Below are 22,619 nucleotides of genomic sequence, written 5' to 3'. Positions count from 1 at the left end.
GTAGAAGAAAAGTAGTTATAAATACAAGCTATGTCTATGTGACCAGCTGCTGAAATGAGGGCTATAATGGTTATGAGCAGTTCTTCCTTGTTTTGTTAAGAATATGTTTATATTTTATAAAGTAAATAACTTGTTTTGTTCCCTATCTTATCCCCTTATAACATAAGTTGCATTAACTTTATGTCATAGTATTAAGATACAGGATAGTAAGTTTAAGAGTAAATATTACCCAAGAACTTGCATCCTCCTCTGCCGAAAGGATCAGTGTGTTTCTGATTATATGCAGTTGAATCATGTTAGGCAAAAGTATAACTGGTTTTGTTTTTATTCAAAGATTAAATATGGTTTAAGGATAGGGGTAAGGGTGCCAAGTTGACAAGGGGTAAACTGTGATGATTAAGTTCATGTATCAGCTTGGTTTGGTAAATGGTGTTCAGTTGTTTGGTCAAGGAAGCATTGACCTGTTTGCTACTGTGAGGATATTTTGTGGATTTAAACTACTGGTCAGCTGACTACATCTATACTCAACAAAAAGACTGCCTTCAGCAACGAGAGAAGTCTCATTCAGTCAGTTCAAGACCTTAAAAGGAGAAGTGAGGATTTCAGCAGTCAGAAAGAAGAATGCCTATCTCTGCTTCAGCCAGCTATCCTCATCAAAATTTTCATTGGAGTTCCCAACTTGTGGCTTTCCCTAAGGAATGCAGTTGTGCCATCCCCATGGTTGTGTGAGCCAACTTTATAATAATCTCCTAATATTTATTTACTTATATACACACACACATACACATAGTGGGCTCTGTTTCCTGGAGGACCCTGACTAATACAGAGTGACTAAGACAAATCTTAAAAACAGCTAGAGAAACAAGATGTGCTATATACAGAGGAACAAAGATAAGGTTGAAACCAGATTTCTTATCAAAGCAATGCAAATGAGAAGATACTGGAATAACATCTTTAAAGCACTGAAAGAAAAAACTGTCAGCCTATACCTTTATACCCAGTGAAAATATCTTTAAAAAAAGGAAAGCAAAATAATTTTTTAGTATAGAAAATATGAAAGAATCTATCATCTATATTGTAAGAAATGTTAAAAGAAATCTGTTAGAAGGAAAATGATACCAGATGAAAATATGAATCTAAACAAAGAAATTAAGAGAACAATAAATGTTAACTACTTTTCTGTTATTATTTAAATTTCTTTAAAAGATAGCGGTTCTAACTCCAGGTAAAACACACTAAGCACACATTACCTGGTGTCCCCTTCTGAAGACAGCTATACAAATCAGGACAAAAATGCATGAAGCAGCTATTTGAGAATTTAGAAAAGTACACAGTAGCAGGCAGATTGGAAAGAAGACCCGAATTTAAAGAACTACTGAACTGATGGTACGTTCTATAATTTTTCCGTCCTCCCACATCTCCCAGTCAGAACAACATACTGGAAATGCAGAAGTGGGTATGGGATGCAGAATACTCTAGGAGAAGCCCTTTATGGGAAAAAATACCTAATACTAGAGCATGCAGAAACTCCCAGGTTTTTCTTCTTTCCCCCCACCCCATCCTCTTGCAGCCCACACCCCACACAATTCTAAGGTTGTGGGAACAGCAGTTAGTTACAGAGACAAAACTGAGGGAAAGGAAGCTTCCTTCTGTCTGATGAATATGTGGTGTCTACAGGGTGAGGCCATTGTTATTTTTCTCTATTGTTGGCCACTTGTTTACAAGTGCACAAAAGCAATGTAACTAACACATTACCATTCCTGCCAGATGGTTAAAAAGAGGAGCTCCAAGGAACCAAAAGGCACTAGGGAGAGGGAAGCGGATGTGGCTCAGACAACTGAGCTCCGGCCCATCATATGGGAGGTCCATGGTTCAGTTCCTAGTGCCTCCTAAACAAGACAGCAAGCTGGCATGACAAGTAGGTGTGACAAGTTGACATAACAAGATGATGCAACAAGTGACGTAAGAAGGAAAACATAATGAGAGACACAACAAAGGAGGAAGCAGAGGTTCCCGGTACCTCTTAAAGAAGACGAGCAAACAGTACGCTGATGTGACTGGCAGGCGCAGCAAGCAACACAAGAGACACAAGAAGAAAAAGCATAATGAGAGACACAACAAAGCAGGGAATGGAGGTGGCTCAAGAGACTAGGCACATCCCTCTCACATTGGAGGTTCCTACTAAAGACAGCACACAGCAAGTTCAAACAATGAGGGGGTGGGGAGAAATAAGTAAGTAAAATATTAAAAAAAAAAAAAGGGAGATAGTAAAGATAAAAGAACTCAGGAAAACTCCATAAAGCTATTTATTATCATACTTGCCCCCTATCAGCACATGCATGAATCTAATCCTATTCAGCATATCAAAGATATGTCCAAGTCCCAGACCATGGGACATATGCTGGATAAATTCAAATAGCACTGACAAAATGAACTAATATTAGAACCACAGCCTGCAGAAGAAGGGTAGGAAATTGTGACCTGAACTTAACTGGGTTGATTGCCTGCTAAAATAAAAAAATCAACATTCTCCACAGGATTTTAATAAGACACAAAGTCTTATAAGGCAATATTGAAAATGTCTAGGATACAATTCAAAATTACTGAGCATAAGAAGAAGGAAAATCTTAACCCCCATGGAGAAGACAATCAATAGCATCAACATCACAAAAATGTTGTATTTGAAAAAGATTTTTAAAGAATTATATAAATGCTCCAGGAAGCAATCATAAGCACTTGACAGCAAGGGAAAAACAGAAAGTCTGAGGAAAGAAATAGAAGATATAAAGAAAATTATATGAAATTAAAATTTCAGTGTCCATAAATAAAATTTTATTGTAAATTCAGCCATGCTAATGTGTTTACTCCATCAGCTGCTACTTTTATACTACAAAGTGGCAGACTTGAGATGCTGCAACACAGACTTTATGGCACGCAAAACCTAAAATATTTACTACCTAACCATTTACAGAAAACCACTGCTGACCTCTGTTTTAAAGACTCTCCTCTGCATAGAGAAAAAGCTCATACTCTGTGACAGAAACAATGTATAGGACCTTTCATGATATGGCCCTGCATAACTTTTCCAAGGCTGCTTGCATGCCATTCTCTTTCTTGCATTCTGAACTTTCAGGCATTCAACCATGCTGAAGTATGAGTTACATCTAATTTTCTGAGCTTCACATGTTCTCTCATCTCATGCTCTGGTCATTATCTACTTAAAACTCTGTTTAGCTTTTGGTTTAGTTAACTACTACTTATCCTTTAGGACATCACTTTTCTAGAAATTGCTTCCTTGGCATCCCAAAGCTGAGTTGTGCTTTCATACATATTGTTACTGTAGTCTATTCTTGGTATATTATTTATCAACTAGAATTGCCTGTTCACTTACCTCCCTTTCTTCTAGACCCTAAGCTCCTTAAGCGGAGGGGACTGTATCATAACCATTATTGCACCCCACTGCTTAGGAGTATAAGGCATAGGACAATCAATAAAGAATTGTTGAATTAATAAACCAAATAAATGTTATTAAATTCTCTGGGCTTTTTTCCAATGCAAGAAAGAATTCTATGAAAATAGTTCATCAAAAAATTACTTGAAACATTATTTAGTTGGTTAGACTTATCCTTTTAGAATGAAAGCCCAACAAGTACATGTTTTGTTTTGTACATTGCTGTATCTCCAGTGCCTAGAACATTGCATGAAATATAGTAGGAGTTCAATAATTATTTGGTAACTGAATGAACTGTTAAGCTAAATCTTCTTAATACCCCTCCTAAATGCATAAAAGGGACCTTTCTGAGATTTAATCAAAGCGAATTACTCTGGTTCTCAGCAATAATTATTTCTGATAACAGATTAATCCAATATGGTATGAGTTAAAGTAAAACAACTTAAATATGTATTATCAGTTTTCTTTTTCTCACTATATACTTTTGTAATAAAAATCCTAACTATTCTTAAGCCTAACTAGTTTTCTTCATTTTCTTCACATTTTACTCGGGATATGGCAGGGGGAGGCATTTCAAGTCCCGACAGATTTATATATGTGTTAGACCAAAGTAAGGTATAATTTTTATACATACCTTCAGTTGCAGAGAAAGATGTATCCAGCGTTAATTCATCTTGTGGAATCACAAGTTGACCTCCTGCCTCCCACTTCTTACGATCACATGACACCAATTTCTCTTCATCATACTCTTTGGTACTTTCATGACTAATTATTTCACTGGTATCAGAGCAAAGCTGCTTTCCTTTTTCATCTTCTTGAGCTTTAAGATTTTTATTTAATCTACGTAATATTTCTCGCTTACTCTGAAACAATTATATTATATTTTAATATATATATGGATCATGTAAAATGATTGACAGAGAAAATGAAAATTGGACCTACTGAAATAGCACTGTTGGTTTTTTGCATTTCTTCTGAGGTTTCCTGGGTATCAGTTAAACTTCCATCCTTTAAACAAAGATCATTACATAGTAAGAAATAATATTTTAAAAACCTACCTTTAAAAATCTGCTGTTTTTGTTACTTATGTTTCATTAAATTAATCCTTGTGAAATTTTTTTATGGCTGTAAAATATCTATACAGCTTCCTTCATTATCGGCAATGAGAAATATTTTAATATTATCAGCTAATAGACTAAATATACAGAAGGGCCAATTCTCAACAATTTATCATATTTTTGGATTACTAATTACATACTTAATCATCTCCTCTTCCTCTTTGTTATCTGTTATTTCTTCAGGCAATGGTAGAAAAAAAAGAAAATTAGTTTATATATTCTCATAATTAGAGTTAGGGAAGTTTTGATGGATAAAGTAATTGAAGACAGGAAGGATTATCTGGAAGCTGTCTTTAAGTTTCATGTATATATATTCCTGTTAAGCTATACTACTGAATGTAATTGAGAATTGGCTTTTCTCCCTTGACAAAGAGGGTAATAAGAATGAGTTCTGAGTCATTTGAACTAAAGATAATATAATTTTGTCTTTTGATTAGTCTAATCATAGCAATCTAGGCAACCTAGAATTTAAAAATACATAAAAAGAAGAAATTAGTTGTTATAAAAACTATGGAAGCAAAGGTCTCTAGAACACTCAGAGCAATTTTTTAAAGTTTTAAGTAAGTTACATTTACCAACAAAACACAGAAAGAAAAAACCACTTAGTTACAAGGATTACCTCAAATTTTGTTATATTTGAGGAAAATTCAAAAGACTACGTAGGTTAGTTTTAAAGAAACACATGTAAATGAGACAAAGAACACTTTACCCAGAAAAGTATTGAGGAATTAGCAGTTGCTACAAGCAGAGAGAACATTTACTTGAGATGTGAGGCTGGGTACCAAGGAAGGGAACCCTGGAGAAGTATCTAAAGTTGAAGTGAACAACGTAGCACACACAGTCATTATTGGAAAGAAAAGAGACTAAACCTATTTGAAAAACAGTAGTTTATTTTATGACATTCTTGAGAGAGACCAAGAAACTTATAATTTCCTACTCAGTATTCATCTAAGATAAATACTAAGGCTGCAAAAAAACGTTACGTGTACCAATAACCTCATCAGCATTATCTCCAAAAACTTTATGTAATGTAACAAACAAACGACACTGGCATGAATTATCAGAAAGAAAAAAATTTCAGTAAAATTTTGCCGTCTGTTGAATTCAAGGATGTACTACATGAGTCCATTTCTCTTAACCCCCAAACAATCTTCACACTTCAGACAAATATCTGACACATATTTCCAAGTTCAAACTTTTCATTGTTTCTTTGCTTCACTATCCATATAGCATAATAAAGATTCAGAAGTAGAGGATACAAGAAATAATTAGAGTTAAATGTAATTACATGGAGTTCTCATCCTAACATTTGCAATACCACAAAAATCCAAACAAAGATAAACATGTCTGGGACTTCATTCCTATAGTTTGTTACTTAAGTATCAAAGAGATGTTATATTTTAAAAAGTGAACATTTGTAACTGTAATAGATGGGGTATAAAAATGTTCTGTTATTTTTGGTACATTTCTCTATGCATTTTATTTGTTCAATATACTATTAAAATAAAAAACAAAAAAGAACAATTTTCATACATTTTTATCTACGAGGTGGTCCTAGATGTAGAACCTATGGGCAGTGAAGTCCCAATATTTGGACTAACACATACACAAAAATATTAGGAAGTTACTTTTTCCTAAAAAAAAAAAATAATGAAAAATTAGGAATTTATGAAATTTCATCAAATTTAATTTCCTTTTAAATAATCTCTTGACTTTGAAGAGTTTAAATTTTAGGAAACTTACCAAACCCACTTCTTTCAATGCTGAAGTTATAGAAATAACAGATCTTATTTGTTGCTTCATTGGGGAGCCACCTATTTCGTGTTGTCCCAGAGGTGGAGACACATCAGAATTCTTTACTCCTTTAGCCACCAACTACAATAAAGAATTTATATATAATCATATAGGAAAATTTCTATTTGCATGAAGAAATAAAATGCTATATATATGATCATTGTTTGTATCAATAAATCCACAAGTAATTTTTTCACTCCTCATTTATTTAAGTAAGACACTGTGATAGGGCTGGGGATAGAACAATGAATGAAGAAGAACTCCCCTTGCCTCACATGTAAACATATATTTCATATAGTCCTAAGTAACTCCTTGCCATTGCATTATCAGTGGTTTATGAAATGATTCTAAAATCAAATCTTTCTGAAAGAATCAATATTAGTCCTCTCCCTTTAATTTTATTACAACATTTGGTGAGAAGAAAAAAGTATTAATCTTATTAATCTTACTCATAAATCTTATACTACTATAATTTCTACAAGTCATGGTACAACCCCAAAGTCTGAACATCAATCACTCAACCTAAGACAGTCCTCATTATAAAAAGTCAACATAAATGAGAATGGAAGTAATGATCCATATCAGTAATAGGAAGATTTACGTCACTGAAAATATCATTTATTTTCATACATGTGTTTGTTTTTATTTTGCCACTTAGATTCCAAACAATGTGAAGTAAGATTTTGAACCTTTAATAAATATAAGAAATTGGCATTTACAGGCATGCTAATAATAATATGGCAGGAACTCTGCCCCCTACTCTTACTTTTTATTCAAATCAGTACATGAGAAATTTTGTTGAGTATACATTTCATAAGCAATATTCATTTAGCATCTTTTAAGAATAATGAACTAAATAATAATGTTCTATTTAGTCTTCTGGAGTTTCATTATATACTATTTATATTTTATGTTCAAAAGAAGATGGAAACTTTGCTTTAATTCCATACTTTAACATTATCAAAAAGGTATACTGATGTTTAAGATGTCACAACAGATAATGATTTAAACACCTAGTGTTTACACAACTGAGTATAGTTATTATCTCCTTGAAGGACTATATAGAAATATTTTGAAACTTTTGTATGATTGTTTTATTACTCTAGATAAATTCAAGAAAAGGAAGTACCACAGATTTTGAAGAAATAAAAACACCTACTTTGTACTGAACAAGAACAGCATCTTTAGAACAAGTATGTTATATCCCTCAATGATTACTTTCAAGGGAAAAACTAATTTGGACTTACAAATTCTACTATTTTTATTTAAATCAGTCATTACTTCTCTGTCACGTGTCATGTTGACGAACTGCATTGATAATAAGTTACTAAAATAAATTATCTATGTTAGTTCGTTAAGTAAATCTGACAAGATTTTTGTGAGACAACAAATACACAATATCTGATAAAAATTAATTCATCAACTTACTCAAAGATATATTAAGTACCTAATAAGTGTCAAGAACAGTGCTAGCTAATGGATAACCAAAATGAGTAAGACATAATGCTTTCCCTCAAAGGATTACAAAGTAGGAGGGAAAGGGAGACACATAAATCAATGAGGATGTTTCAGAGATATAAAAGTAAAGAGAGGTGTACTAAATTATCTGGAGTAAAAAAGAATAAAACAAAACAAAACCAGAGACAGAACTACTTGTATAAAGCCAGGAGGGGTGGGTAGGGGATGGTCAGAGCATACTTCATAGTATAGTAATTCATTGTTCACAGAGGTCATAAAATACAGTTGCCTAGGTTCTGCACTCAAATCCCCAAGCTCTCACTTACTAGTAATGTGATGTTTCATCAAGTTTCTTATCCTCTCAGAATCTCAGATTTTTCCTCTCTGAAACGAGAATTGTGAACCTGTTGTCTTGTGGTGATAGGGATTAAATGAGATAATGTACATAAAGTACACAGCTATGTGCCCAACAATGGCAGCAATTATAGTTGGGCAAATATTTATTTAGTTTATATTACAAATATGGTTATTTGGCTTAAACATCAAAAGTCTGGTTTTAGTCCCTGATGAAATGAAGTAACCCTTATAAAACAAGTTTCTGATCTCAAGAATGAAGGAAAAAACCAATAACCTCCCATCTGTGCATGATAAGAGTTTAAAATTTAACCATTATATAAAGAGGTTTTAGGATACAGAAGTTGACAAGAAGCAGAAACATGGAAAACAAATATTATAATTACAAATTCAAAGAAAACTAGAGATTTAAAGAAAATATGATCAAAAGAAAAATTTAATTCCATGAATAATTAAATAGGAGAAACAACATGAATTTAACCAATTTTGCTGACTTAAGAATAGCACCAGCTTCCCTTCTCAACCTATATTAAATTTTTATTTATGCCTATAAAGATTATCTCAAAAGTCATTTCTAAAATTATTGAGGTGTCTATAATACGAATATTAAGGAAACTCTTAGTAAAAGAAGAAAAACCACCCATACACCCATGCTACATTATATTTCTTTTATATACAGTCCTTTTTCAGTTTTTTCTTACTCTTATTAATATCCATCCTTATACGACTTAAAGACATTGGCACAACTATCTGAAATTGTGTCATACAGCTAAGAAAAATCTGAAAATCTCTAGGAAATATTTAGCAGATTTGACCTCAGTTAAAGAACAGCAGAAGTCACAAGGAAGGATTGAAAACCTTTTATCTTAACCTTACTGTCATAAGTAATTTGTAAAATATACTGAATATTAATCACAACCTTGAGAGAAATCCAAAATCACAGAGACAAAGATCTATTTATTGATAAGGTGCTCTAAGTTAAACAGGGCAGGAGACCAAAGATAATCAAACTCAGGACAGATTGTGATTACTTTAAAATTGGAAAAAATCTATATTAAATTCTCTTCACATTATTCATCATTGTACTTCAGAACCAAATCTTTTTTTAATCAACAGAAAATTTTTTTTTTACATGAAGGAAATTGTCACGTTTCATATATTATTAAAATTTCAAATTCTATTTTATTAAGATCTGTTTGGCCACCATATGTATGGCTAATGATGGACATACAATCTAGAGCCAAGGATATTCTTAAGAAAAATTTATTAGCACCTTGATAATGATCTTCAGCAACTTTCAGTAAATGCTTATGTTATGTAATCCAAGTGTTTACTACTCTCTCCTCTAGGTTACATAAACTAAACACATCAGAAGAACTCAAAATAATGAATATGCAAAAAAATTCAGATGAATGAAATTGCAACCAAAGGACAAAGCCAAACAGACAAACTGAGTAAGTCTTATGGATCTCTTAATAACAAAACTAAATTATTGGAAATGTAAAGGCAGTTCTGGGGAACTATTGAGATGTGGCAACATCATTATAAACCAAGGTAAGACACAGCTCTATCTTATAAGTAGAAGTTTGGCCTGTGTAAATATCACAGATAGTTCTTTATAACCAGAACCTTGAGGCTGTTCAATGTAAAAAAGATTGAAGATACGTGATAATAATGTCTTTTTAATTGTAAAGAGAAATCGCTTGAGTATTTAGTTTAGAATTTTTGATCAAATATGACAAATCACCAGGAAACTTAAATTAACTAAAGTAAGAAAAAACTAAGTCTCATGAAGACAAAAATATATACCTTCAAAACAAAAAGACCAATATCTTTAAACAAAACTGGTCACCAGGTAAGGCTAGAATACATATTTCATTCTAAGCATAGGTTTTCAAAACTCAATCACAGATTTAAACAGCAGCAAAAAATTGCAACAGGAATAAGACATTGACCCAAAAGTTTTATATAAGTCAAGCAAAAAATTTTTGCTTTTTTCCTACCCATTTTCTCACCAGGTTGGTACACTGAAGACTTCCTTCCACATTGTTTACATCTCCACAAAAGGTTTTTAATTATCACGGCAAAACTGCTTCTATTTCATGTGTCAATTTTACTATTTGCTAAAAACATTAACCAGCAGTGCTACTAAATGACAAAACTAAATATTTCACCAAATAGTGAAGTCAGGTTTATAAAACACATGAAACTATCAGCTTACCTACTCTTGAGACAAAGATTCATATGAATTCTATTTCATCTCTATATATTGAATTATTTAGTAAGGATTTAATGTACATTAGGAAAATATTATTATATGGTTTGATGTTATATCCTGAATATAGAGAATAACTTTGTAAATAATTTTATCCAGCCTGCTGATATGTCATGGTCAAATTTTATCAAATTTGTATTTAACTTCTCAAAATTCTGTCTCTGAAGAACTAATACATATATAAGTAGTTGGACCTGAAATTAGTATTGCTATAAAGCTTTTATAAGAATGTCTAAGCACGGAACATACTTAGGTAGCCAGAGGGGCAAGTGTGTCTATCCTGGAAGAAGCTGAACAGACGTGTATGGGAGGTCTGAAGAACGGTACAAAGACAGAGGTAGAAATAAAACACACGAGAAAGAGCTAAATGCAATAAAGAAAGAAATCATTAAAATATAGTATCTGACCTAACCAAGAATTTCCCTAATTCTCTTTTTCACACTGAATTTTAATTTTTAAATACACTGAAATTATTTGTTTTAAATTGAATATATATGTATGTATCTTCCTTTTATGTTCCATTTTCAGTTTGCGCATACATGCTGGCTAAGAAAGGCAAAACTATTACATTTGGGTTTAAAAAAAAATACCCTGTTAATTCACATGAAAATTATTCTCCATATTTAAATTGTATTTAATACTACAACTTTTCCATTGAATGTGTCAAGAAAATTATATAAAATTGGGTATATACTGTCAAATAATTAGAATAATTTAGACAGTGATTTTTACAATCTTTGTTATGTCAAAGGTACTTTTGAGAATCCACTGAAACATATGTGCCCTTACTGAAGAAAAATGCACCAACATGTATATACAATCAAATTTTTAATTAATATTTGAGGGAACTTAATACTCCTGACTTCACCTTTGAATATCACGTTAACTACTCCTGAGTTAGTAATGATCAATAAAGAGAGACAAAGAAAACCACCTATACTGCATCTGGATTATAATAATAGACTTTCTTTTGAAGGAATTACTTGGTAAAATAACAAGTCCATTTCTGGATATTAAGCTGAGCCTAAACACTTCATTCTGCATAGCTCTGAAATATAATGATCTACAGAATTCCCGAAGTTTGCATCTGTGTACTGTTCACCAGGCACCATGCTAAGCATTTTACACAGTGAATCAGTTTATGCTCTTTGGTTGAGAGCAAGAGAAACTAACTTGAGGCAGACAGACAGACACACACAGAGAAAGATAGTGGGGATATGAGGGGAAGAACTATCAGCAAGATCATAAGAAGCAAAGGGAAGCCCTCCAAAAGAGCAGGAACCTAGGTGGCTACATGGATCTAGGTAGCTGAAACTAATTTATGGTCTCATCAGGTTCTGTTATTGGATTAAATAAGATCCAACTTCCAATCTTGTAATATTTTGCTTAAACCTCAAGTCCTGGGAGAAAATTCAACTGACCTACTTTGAAACACCTGCCTAGCCGTCAGCTAGACAAAACAAGACACTTTGTTTGACAGTCTTACCAAAATTGCACATAATGAAATAATTCCCCCAAATAAAAATGGGTTGCTTGCCTGTTGTACATCAAAAGCTAAGGTCACAACCACAGTATAATGCTGCTGCCATAAAAATATTTCTGAAAGAACATGAAGAGACACAAAGTTATGCCTAACTGTAAACTAGGATTATCTTTCAATAGTTTAGTCATAAAATCTGTCATTTCTGTGCATTCAAGAATTATCTAAGACAGATCTACCATTAAAAGGGAAAAATGGCTTAGAGAGCAGAGAGTATAGATTTTTAAGAGGAGCTTTTTTAGACTAAATAGTAAGTATAAGAATGCTTCTGAACATGTGTTGGATGGGTATAATGAGGCTTAGAGCAAGTTCCTAGTAGTAGAGAAGTCTGACTCCAATTGTCATCTGAGGAAAAAGAACTATACTACTGTGGAGCTGTACAGCTGGGCAGTAATAAATAAAAGAATGTAAAGCAGTTGTTCATAGTTAAATCACTAATTGATATAATTTGTAAAACACAAATACATTTGTTTAAATATAAAATCTAACAGGGCCTCCAGTGGTGCTCCTCTTTACCACCACCAATTGTGAAATCTCTCCTCCTGTTGCTTGGGGAAAGTTAATTTAATGCATAGATTTGGCCCTGAAATATAGGTCCATAGCCTAATTGGAATCCCAGTGCACTTTAATCTTCTTGAATCCTTTGACACCAAATAAACATATCTTGCATAGATCTTCAGAACTATGTTAAGTCCAGTGTCACATAGTGCATGGAGCTGGGCTCTCAGTTGATCTCATGATGTGACTTCTTAAGTGGATGAGACTGGATGTCAAGGCTAAGGACAAGAATATTCTGCTTAAACTTCAAACCCTGGGAGAGAATTCAGTTGACCTACTTTGAATCATCTGCCCATCCATCAGCTAGAGAAATTTTGTGCAATTTTGTTAAGGCCAAAACGGTACGTGTATCCTCCGGAAAAAGTCCTATTGGCCTCTATGTGAGATGCAAAAAATGGGATAAAGGTAAGCCTAATAAAGAAGGAACTCATTTTATTCAAAATATAGTCTCTGACCTAACCAAGGCACAGACTTCCACAGGTATGTTGTCTGAGACTACTCCTAAGAAATATGCAGATTTTATGAAAGAAATGTAATGACAAAGCTCCACCTTTGGGTTCTCTGAGAAAGATTAACTTGAATTGTTGGTGGTATAATATTCTGACTCATCCAAGTGAGAAAGCTTTAAGTGTCTAGAAGGAAACAATTCCTACTGATAAATGTGATACACCCAGTGCCCCAAATGCCGATCACAATGTGAACTAAGACACAACCCTTCCTTGGGAGAATATAGGGGACACTGTGGCAAGTGGACCACACAGGATTGCTGCCAAAACAGGGGGTATGCATATATACTGATAGGAATAGATATGGAGTAGGTGACCCAGTCTCTAGGACTACGGGGTATCATATAATCAAAGACACACAAACTGTTATTATCAAATACCTCTAGGTAATTTTATATAGTGAATCACATTTTCAAAATAAGGCTGTACTGGAAAAAGCATAAACTTATCATGAATATATTGCTATCCCAACCACCCACATGTGCTATGTAGAATGCTAAAATGGATTACAGATTAAACTAAAATCTATGAGGAAGTACTTAAAGTTTGCAATAGACATAATATAGCTGAATACAAGTGTGAGAGTAGCATGCTTACCATAAGAAAACCTAACTGAAAATAACACACAGGGAGTTTTGTATCAATTTGTCCTTTTATAATTCTTGCCTCACTATATAACTCAGCATAGGCTGGAAAGCTCCTATTTCTTGTGCTGAAGATATAACCCCAGGAGAACAGAAGCAGATTCCTCCCAACTTGTGTGTATGTATTCCTCCCAACTTCTGTGAATGTATGCCACCACATGTAGTCTCACAACTATTTTCCAGATACAGGTTAAGTTTGAAAGGCATATGGATCATAGAAGGATTCATTCACTCGGACTATGAAGGTGAATTACTTCTACATACAACAAATTTGGTTGATACAACTTTCTGTTGGGGAAGAGGTAATGAATTAGCAGAGTTATATTTCATATTGCTCTATTGATGTTATTCTGAAACATAGGAAAGGGGAAGAAAGGGGCTCAGGATTAAAAACAACATTCAAATAGCATAATAATGTAAATAAAGTATGTAGAATTTTGGCCAGTGGATCAGGAGACAATCAGTGGACATTCCTGGGGAAGACAGGATACATTAGAATAATTATTTCATGCCCAAGCCCTGTTCATGCTATGTCTATAGTAAAGAGGAAAAAAAAGGGGGTAGGGTAGGGGAATTAAGATGAAAGAGAATTCTCCACTGTTGACATTTGAAATTAAATAGAAAAATCTAACTAGCAGAAGGTGGAGAAATGAGAGCAGTTATCATCTAAAATTACTTTGAACAGAAAATAAAAGTAAATTTATAGATTAAAAAAAAATTAAAACCTTAGACTTACTTCTGACTCCTGAAATTCTGACTCTTTTACTCATTCTGTTAACTAATTGCTTCTTTTTCATTAGGGATTTGGCAAAAAGAGAATCTCCCTGGATCCAAAGAAACAAAATGATAATAAAAGGCACAGATACAGAAAGGAGGGAAAGCTAAGGTATAGTGCATAAGAATACAGGCTTTGACACTGGGCAGATTCAGGTTAAAAAACCTGCTCTACACTTACTAGAAATGCAACCAAATATAATTTTTTAACCTTTCTATATATGCTTTGCAAAGTTGTAAAGATTAAACAAAGTAATACATGCACAAAGTTATATAATGTGACTAGCATATATACTTAAAATAAGCAATTAATAAAATGTGGGAATTGTTATTGTGATGATCATAACTAATTTCCAATAATGGAGTCACATGCTAAAAATTGAGAAAATAAATTGAAAACTGATAAAATTGGAAAACTCACTGGATAAGAGATAAGTAAAACCCAACAACTTCCCCAAATACCAGAAAATAACCTGTTAGAAAAAAAATAATTCCTTTAAAAACAGAAATGGAATTATAAACTATAGCTACCTTAACAAAAAATATAACAGATACGGGTAAAATTATCAAAATTGTGTAAGAGATATAAAAGTAACAATGAATAAATGCAGAAATTTAACATTTCCTGGATGAAGACTGACTACTATAAACATTTAAGTACCTTTTAAATTAATTTATAGTTTAATATAAGGCCAATCAGAATTCCAACAAGATTTTTTGAAAACACAGAACTAAAATTATCCTAAAATGTACCTGGCTTAAAAAAGGGGCAGGGGGGGGGGAGGGGAAGAAAGCAACAACTCTGGAAAACAAATCAGCAAACTGGCAGCAAAGCAAGGTGCTCCTAGAGTCAGCTCTTGCTACAAGGCAGTTAGAAATCACCCAGAACTATCTAAAGCACCTGTTTGGGGGCCCCAGGAGACCAGAAGAGCATCCTGAAACATCCTTTAAAGAATGGAAGGAGGAGACTGTCCATCTGCAGAGAAGATTCGTAAGTAGAGCGCTCCACGCCATGAAGGCTGATGCCCATTCTCCACAAGCCGCCTCAGGAGCTATTCTTGGACTGGAATTGGAAGTTCTACTTTCCCAAAATGGTGGAGAAAGAGATGGTTGGGCACCAACTTCAGCTACTGACTGGTAAATTCAGCGGGCTAGAGTAAAATCCTAAGAACAGCTAAAGTTTGAACATATCCAAGTCAGAAAGAGGCTGGAAGCTACCATTTTAACTCCATCCCTGGCATGAGGGGAAGCAGGGCATACTGAAAATCAGTGCTGCTGGGGACCAGCTTCTTTCTACCCAGATCAGACTGCGGCTCTAGCCTAAACCCCAGCCCCACCTCTGGTAGGGAGGAAGCTGCGGGGACCTGTGCCAGCCTCTCCGGGAAAATACAGGCCACGCCCGGGAGGATGGTGATCATCCTACTCTGGTGGCCCAAGCCACCTCAGGAGCTATTCTGTGGCTGGAATGGGAAGCTCTATTTCCCAAAAATGGGAGGCAGAAATGGTAGAAAGAGAGGGTTGGACACTGATTTCAGCTACTGATTAATAAATTCAGCTGGCTATACTATAACCCTAAGAACAGCTAAAGTTTGAACCTGTCCAAGTTAGAAAGAAGCTGGGTAGATGCTAACTGTGCCCCCAGCATGAGAAGCAGGACTCACTGAAAATCACAGTGACATTAGGGACTGGCTTCTTTCACCTAGATTGGCCTGCAGCCCTAGCTAAGACTTCAGTGCCACTTCTAGCAGGGAGGAAGTTGGCGGGCCCTGCACAAGCCTCTCTGGGTAACTGCAGGTACATCTGGCTAGTACAGACTGAACAGCTGAAGTCTACTGGGGCAACTGTGGTCATTTTGGACCTGCGTGGCATAGACTGCCGCCTACACCTGTAGCTCCATTCTGCCCCAGGCAGGGGAGAGAGGGGTGTGAAGCTTCATCATTATCTCTGGGCAACTACAGTCTAGGCCTGCACGACTTGAATTATTAAGATAGCTGTGACTCTGTCCTGATCCCTGGCAAAGGAGAAAAATGGGAGAAACTTCACTGGTCCCTGGGGCATTGCAGGCAGCATGAGCCTCCACATCTTACTGTTTCAATTACATCCTTGGCTCCTACTACACAACCAGCAAGGGAGAAAGGACAAGAAAGCCCTAAACTAAAGAGAGAAATTGGACCCAGAGTAAATACTCTGGAAAGCCACATGCTGAGACATTAACAAAAAACTTACAATTCACACCAAGAAACAGGAAGATATGGCCCAGTTAAAGGAACAAGGGAAGCTTCCAGATGGCATAAAGGAGTTCAGACAACTAATCAGAGATGTTGAAACAAATCTCCTTAATAAATTCAATGACAAGGCCAAAGAGATCAAGAATATTAAGAAGACACTGAATAAGCACAAAGAAGAATTTGAAAGCATACAGAGAAAAATAGCAGCTCTTACGGGAATCAAAGGCACAATAAATGAAATAAAAAATATATTGCAATCATATAATAGCAGATTGGAGGAGGCAGAAGAAAGTTTTGATAGCTTGAAGAAATGGACTTCATAAGAGAACATACAAAAGAACAGATGACGAAAAGAATGGAAAAAATTGAACAGGGTCTAAGGGAACTAAACGACAGCAATATATGTGCAAACATACATGTCACGGGTGTCCCAGAAGTTGACAAGAAGGGAAAAGGCGCAGAAGGAATATTTAAAGAAATAATGGTAGAAAATTTCCCAACCCTATTGAAGGACATAGATATCCATGTCCAAGAAGTACATCCAAATAAATCTGAATAGATCAACTCTGAAGACACATATTAATCAGAATGTCAAATGCCAAAGACAAAGAGAGAATTCTGAGAATGGCAAGAGAAAAGCAATGCATCACATATAAGGGATACCCAATAAGATTAAGTGCCAATTTCTCATCAGAAACCATGGAGGCAAGAAGACAGTTGTAGGATATATTTAAGATACTGCAAAAGAAAAATTTCCAGGCAAGATTCTTATATCTGGCAAAACTGTCTTTCAAAGATGAGGTTGAGCTTACAATATTCACAGATAAACAGAAACTAAGGGAGTTTGCAACCAAGAGACTGGCTTTGCAGGAAACACTAAAGGGTGTGCTACAGCCTAAAAAGAAAAGACAGGAGAGGGCTGGAAGAGAGTCTAGAAACAAAGATTATAGCAATAAAAGTTACTAAAAGTGTCAAAAGAGTGGTGAAAATAAAATAAGATAGATAAAACCCAAATATTCAGGAATAAACTTAACCAATGATGTAAAGCACTTCTATTCAGAAAACTACAACTCATCATTAAAAGAAATTTTAAAAGGACCTAAATAATTGGAAGATATACAGAAATAACTGATATACAGATCCAATGCAATCCCGATAAAAATTCCACCAGTTTTTTTTTAATAAATGGAAAACAAGTTTATCAAATTTATTTGGAAGGGTAAGGGGTTCTGAATAGCCAGGAACATCTTACAGAGGAAAAGCAAAGTTGGAGGACTCTCTTTTCTGGACTTTAAATCCTTTAAACTCTTTTTTCTGGAATTTAAATGTTACCTAACATAAAAACAGCACGGAACTGGCATAAAGACACATAGACCAATAGAACCGAAATGATGATTCAGAACGGACCCTCAAATCTACAGTCAAGTGATTTCTGACTAGCCTGTCAAACCCACCTAGCTTGGTCAGAACAGTCAATTCAACAAATGGTGTTGAGAGAACTGGTTATCCAAAGCAAAAGAAGGAAAGAGGATCCCTATCTCACACCTCATGCAAAAATTAACTCTAAATGGATAAAAACCTAAATATAAAAGGAAGAACCATGAAGCTTCTAGAAGAAAATATAGAAAAATATCTTCAAGACCTAGTGGTAGGTATAGATTTTTAAAGGGATATAAGAGAATGACTGAGATGGACTACTGATTTTAATGTATGTAGAGTTTTCATTAACTTTACTATAAAAGTGTGGAAATGTAGAATTGATGATATAGAGTGTAAAAGCTGGTTTTTAAATGGCAATGTGGTTGAAAATGGTATTCTAGAGATGTAAATGCTGACTGACAGAAAGCTAGATAATAATCTAGTGATTGAATAGCCCAGCAAAGTCAGGGGTTTATGATAATTGTGGTTGATGGTACAGATGCAAGAGTCTCCTTTGTAAGCTAAAGCAGATGTACATCACTATTGCAGGGTGGTGGGAATGTGGAAAAGCATGGGAAAAATACAACTGGAGTGACCTATGGACTCTGGTTAACAGTAATAATGGAATATTCTTGCATCTTTGCCAAAGATGCACTATGTTGATAATGGGTGAGTATGGAAAAAGCATGCCAAATATATGCTATGAACCTGAAAATAATTGGATAATATTAGCTCATAACCTGCACCAAATGTTCCACCATGGTGTGATGTGTCAATAGAGGGGTGTTGTGTGGGAATTCTGCAAATGTGTATGATCATTTTGTCAGCTTGTAACTTCTGTCATAAAAATATATTTAAAAAATAATAATTGGGTTGGTTAGGGGAAAAATACACCAAATGTAAGATAAAGACTATAGTTAGTAAGATTTTGACAATATTCTTTCATAATTTGTAACAAGTGGCTCATAACAATGCAACGTGTGAGTTGATATATGGGATCCCTGTCTGATGTTATGCATGTTTGCTTTGTAAGTTCACAACTTTTACTATACAAGCATTGTTTATGTATATTCATGTATAATGTTAAAGAAATAATAATAGGGTGGGTTGGAGGAAAATACTTTGCTTAGTAGTAATATTTTGAGGATGCTCTTTAATCATTACTTAAAAATATTTCACAAGAATGCAAGGTAGGGTGAGGTATGAGAGCCCTGTATGATGTTGTGTATGTTTGTTTTGTTAAGTTCATAACTATTACTATAAACGTATGTTTATATATTACTGATATACTTCAATGAATTTCTTTAAAAACTATGCAAACAATGTAAAAAGAAGAGAAAAGAAGTGAGAAATAACTCATCAGAAATTAAAACATGGGAAATGGATGTGGCCCAACCAACTGGGCTCCCATCTACCAAATAGGAGGTCCAGGGTTCAATGCCTGGGGCCTCCTGGTGAAGGAAAGCTGGCCCACAAAGTGTGCCGGCCCACATGGGAATGCTGCCCCATGCAAGAGTGAAGCCCTGAATGGGAATGCCACCCCACATTGGTGTGCCAGCCAATGCGGAGAGCTGGTGCAGCAAGATGACGCAACAAGAGACACAGAGGAGAGAAAATAAGAAGATGTAGCAGAACAGGAAGTTGAGGTGGCGCAAGAGAGTAACTGTCTCTCTCCCACTCTGGAAGGTCCCAGGATCGGTTCCCAGAGCCGCCTAATGAAGATACAAGCAGACACAGAAGAACACACAGCGAGACACAGAGAGCGGACAACAGGGAGGACGGGGGGCAGAGGGAGTAAATAAAATAAATCTTAAAAAAAAAAAAAAATTAAAACATATTCTAGTTCCACAATTATTAATACAAAGTGCTGCTAGCAGAATAATGAAGCAGAAGAGAATGTTCAGAAAAAATACAGCTTGATGCATATATGCTAGAGACTCATTCTTTAGTATATATAAGAATAAATCTTAAAAGAGGTATTATTAATCATTGGAGGAAGGAAGGTATAGTCATTAAATGATACTAGGACTTGGATAAGCTACTTGATAAGAAATAAATATATAACTAGATAAATAAAATTAGGTTCTTTCCTCAAACCAAACGCCAAATTAATTTCCATACAGATCATCCTTACATATGAGACAGATGGAAAGGGAAGAAAACAAAAAAATTACAGAAGTATAGTGCTGATGAAGTATCCAGTAAGAGACATAAGAACATCGATATGACAGAATTAACAATATGAATAAATCTTACATGCTCTTCCCACATTTTCTTTTCTCTCTCATATGCTTCCATTCTCTTTCGCTCTAGTTGTTCTTTCAGTATAGCAGCACGTGCATTTGCTTGGGCCTGAAAATAAAAACAATTCAACAAAATTACTTATCACAGAGAATGGAATAGTTTCTCTCAGTGTAGAAATATATTTACTTATTAACTAAAAGAGAAGGAGAGAAAGTGTGCATGTGTGTTGTGCGCATGTATATGTTTCCAGATAAGAAAGTATACTCTATATCCCTAGCATGAAGAATAGGACTTGACTCACAGCAGGTAATTAATAAATATCTGTTGAATGAAAATGAATGCAGGGAATTTATCAAAGCCCATAGAACTATACAACTCAAAGAATATGCAACAAAACCGTAGCATGAATTATGAACTTAAGGTAATAATAATGTATCAATACAGGTTCATCAATTATAACATTATTGATGTTATAATTGTAATGTGTACCACATTAATGCAAGAAGCTAAGACTAGGGAAACGGACTTGGCCCAGTGGTTAGGGCGTCCGTCTACCACATGGGAGGTCCACGGTTCAAACCCCGGGCCTCCTTAACCCGTGTGGAGCTGGCCCATGTGCAGTGCTGATGCGCACAAGGAGTGCCTGCCACGCAGGGGTGTCCCCCCACGTAGGGGAGCCCCATGAGCAAGGAGTGCACCCATAAGGAGAGCCGCCCAGCGCGAAGGAAAGTGCAGCCTGCTCAGGAATGGCGCCGCCCACACTTCCTGTGCTGCTGACGACAACAGAAGCGGACAAAGAAACAAGACGCAGCAAATAGACACAGAGAACAGACAACCGGGGGAGGGGGAGGATTTAAATAAATAAATAAATCTTAAAAAAAAAAAAAAAGAAGCTAAGATTAGGGGAAACTCTGTACAGGGGGAAATGAGTACATGGGAACTCTGTATTTTCTGTTCTATTTTCCTATAAACCTGTTCTTCAAAACAAAGTCTACTAACAAACAAACAAAACTTCAGAAAAATCTAAACAAATAAATGCAGGTAGATTTTAATGGAAATAAAAACGTAAAAATGTAAAAACATTATTATACATGAACTCATTTCTTTTATCTTCACAGAAATGGACAATTACATATTTTTCATTTACTTTTTTCTTTTTAAGGTTATATGTTTTTATGTTGTGGTTTCATCTAATATTTCTTCTTAAATATAGAAGCAAATAATACATAATGTATAATAATAGTAATAATAAATAATATATAAAGTGAAACATCCTATTTTTCAGAAATCAAATAGTGAAGGATAGTATGTAAGAAAAATTGGGACAAGGGAATAAAGTAATTTAATTATGCATGTGTAAGAAAACAAATCTACATCTCAGGTTTCAATTTTCTCTAAGAAAACCTATATCATTTCTAGTCTATACCTTAAGTGCTTCAATTTTTTTGCGTCTCACATCAGCCTCTTCGCTCCCATCTTGTCCTTCAAAATTATCAGCTTCTTTCTACAAAATAAGTAGATAAGCAAAACACTGAGGATAGAACTGTCAAATTCAGTGCAGAGGTCTGTGGGGACTGATATAAATAAACTGACATTTGAAAATTTAAAATGGAACATCTTTTAATGATGTTAGTTTTCTCCTACATCCTCAAAACTCACCATAACTACCAACCCTATGGACAATGACATAAAAAGATAAAAAAGAGAATGGTATAAAATGTACTTTGATTCATCCATGAGTACTACTTACAATTTAAACTCAGAATTCCATAAGAACAAATGGTCTTACCAATTCTAATAATATAAGTAAGATTTACTTTAACTCTATGTAAAGTATTCTGCTCTCTCACTTTTAATGTCTTCATTAGGTTTTTATTTTTGTTTTAGTGATGCAAATATTTTTAATCTTAATCTACTGTAATGCCATGCAATTACTTTTTTAAAAAATTATTTTCAACCTGCCTTTTCACCACGAAGTTTGGCTCTAATCTGCTGACGTTCATTGAAATTCTGTAGTCTTATTTGTCTCAGTCTTGCCAGATAAACCTACAGAGAAAAAAGGTAACATATTAATTTAAAAGAAAAACAAATCCACAATTTTACTGCTAAAATGTTTACAATTTAAGAAAAAGTGTTAATATGAATAAAAGTAATAAAAGTTTTGAAATTTGGTTAATGGAAATGTAATATTAGCTTTCAAGTGTTTAATTTTGATCAATTTATTTCTGAAAAGAAGTAAATTATAATTTAAATTTT

The 22,619-nt window shown here is 34.5% G+C and overlaps 1 protein-coding gene across 1 annotated transcript in view; it reads right to left on the bottom strand.

Annotated features, from left to right (window-relative positions):
• Window positions 1-22,619, bottom strand: part of NEK1 (NIMA related kinase 1) — a 250,427-nt gene that overhangs the window by 62,988 nt on the left and 164,820 nt on the right. The window contains 6 exon segments of the mRNA XM_058309299.2: window positions 4,086-4,314; window positions 4,394-4,459; window positions 6,313-6,444; window positions 20,376-20,471; window positions 21,790-21,867; window positions 22,326-22,409. Coding sequence (XP_058165282.1) covers window positions 4,086-4,314; window positions 4,394-4,459; window positions 6,313-6,444; window positions 20,376-20,471; window positions 21,790-21,867; window positions 22,326-22,409 — 685 coding nt within the window.

This window comes from Dasypus novemcinctus, chromosome 1 (genome assembly GCF_030445035.2).
Source record: "Dasypus novemcinctus isolate mDasNov1 chromosome 1, mDasNov1.1.hap2, whole genome shotgun sequence".
Classification (NCBI taxonomy): Eukaryota; Metazoa; Chordata; class Mammalia; order Cingulata; family Dasypodidae; genus Dasypus; species Dasypus novemcinctus.
This window is presented reverse-complemented; position numbering and strand designations above follow the sequence as displayed.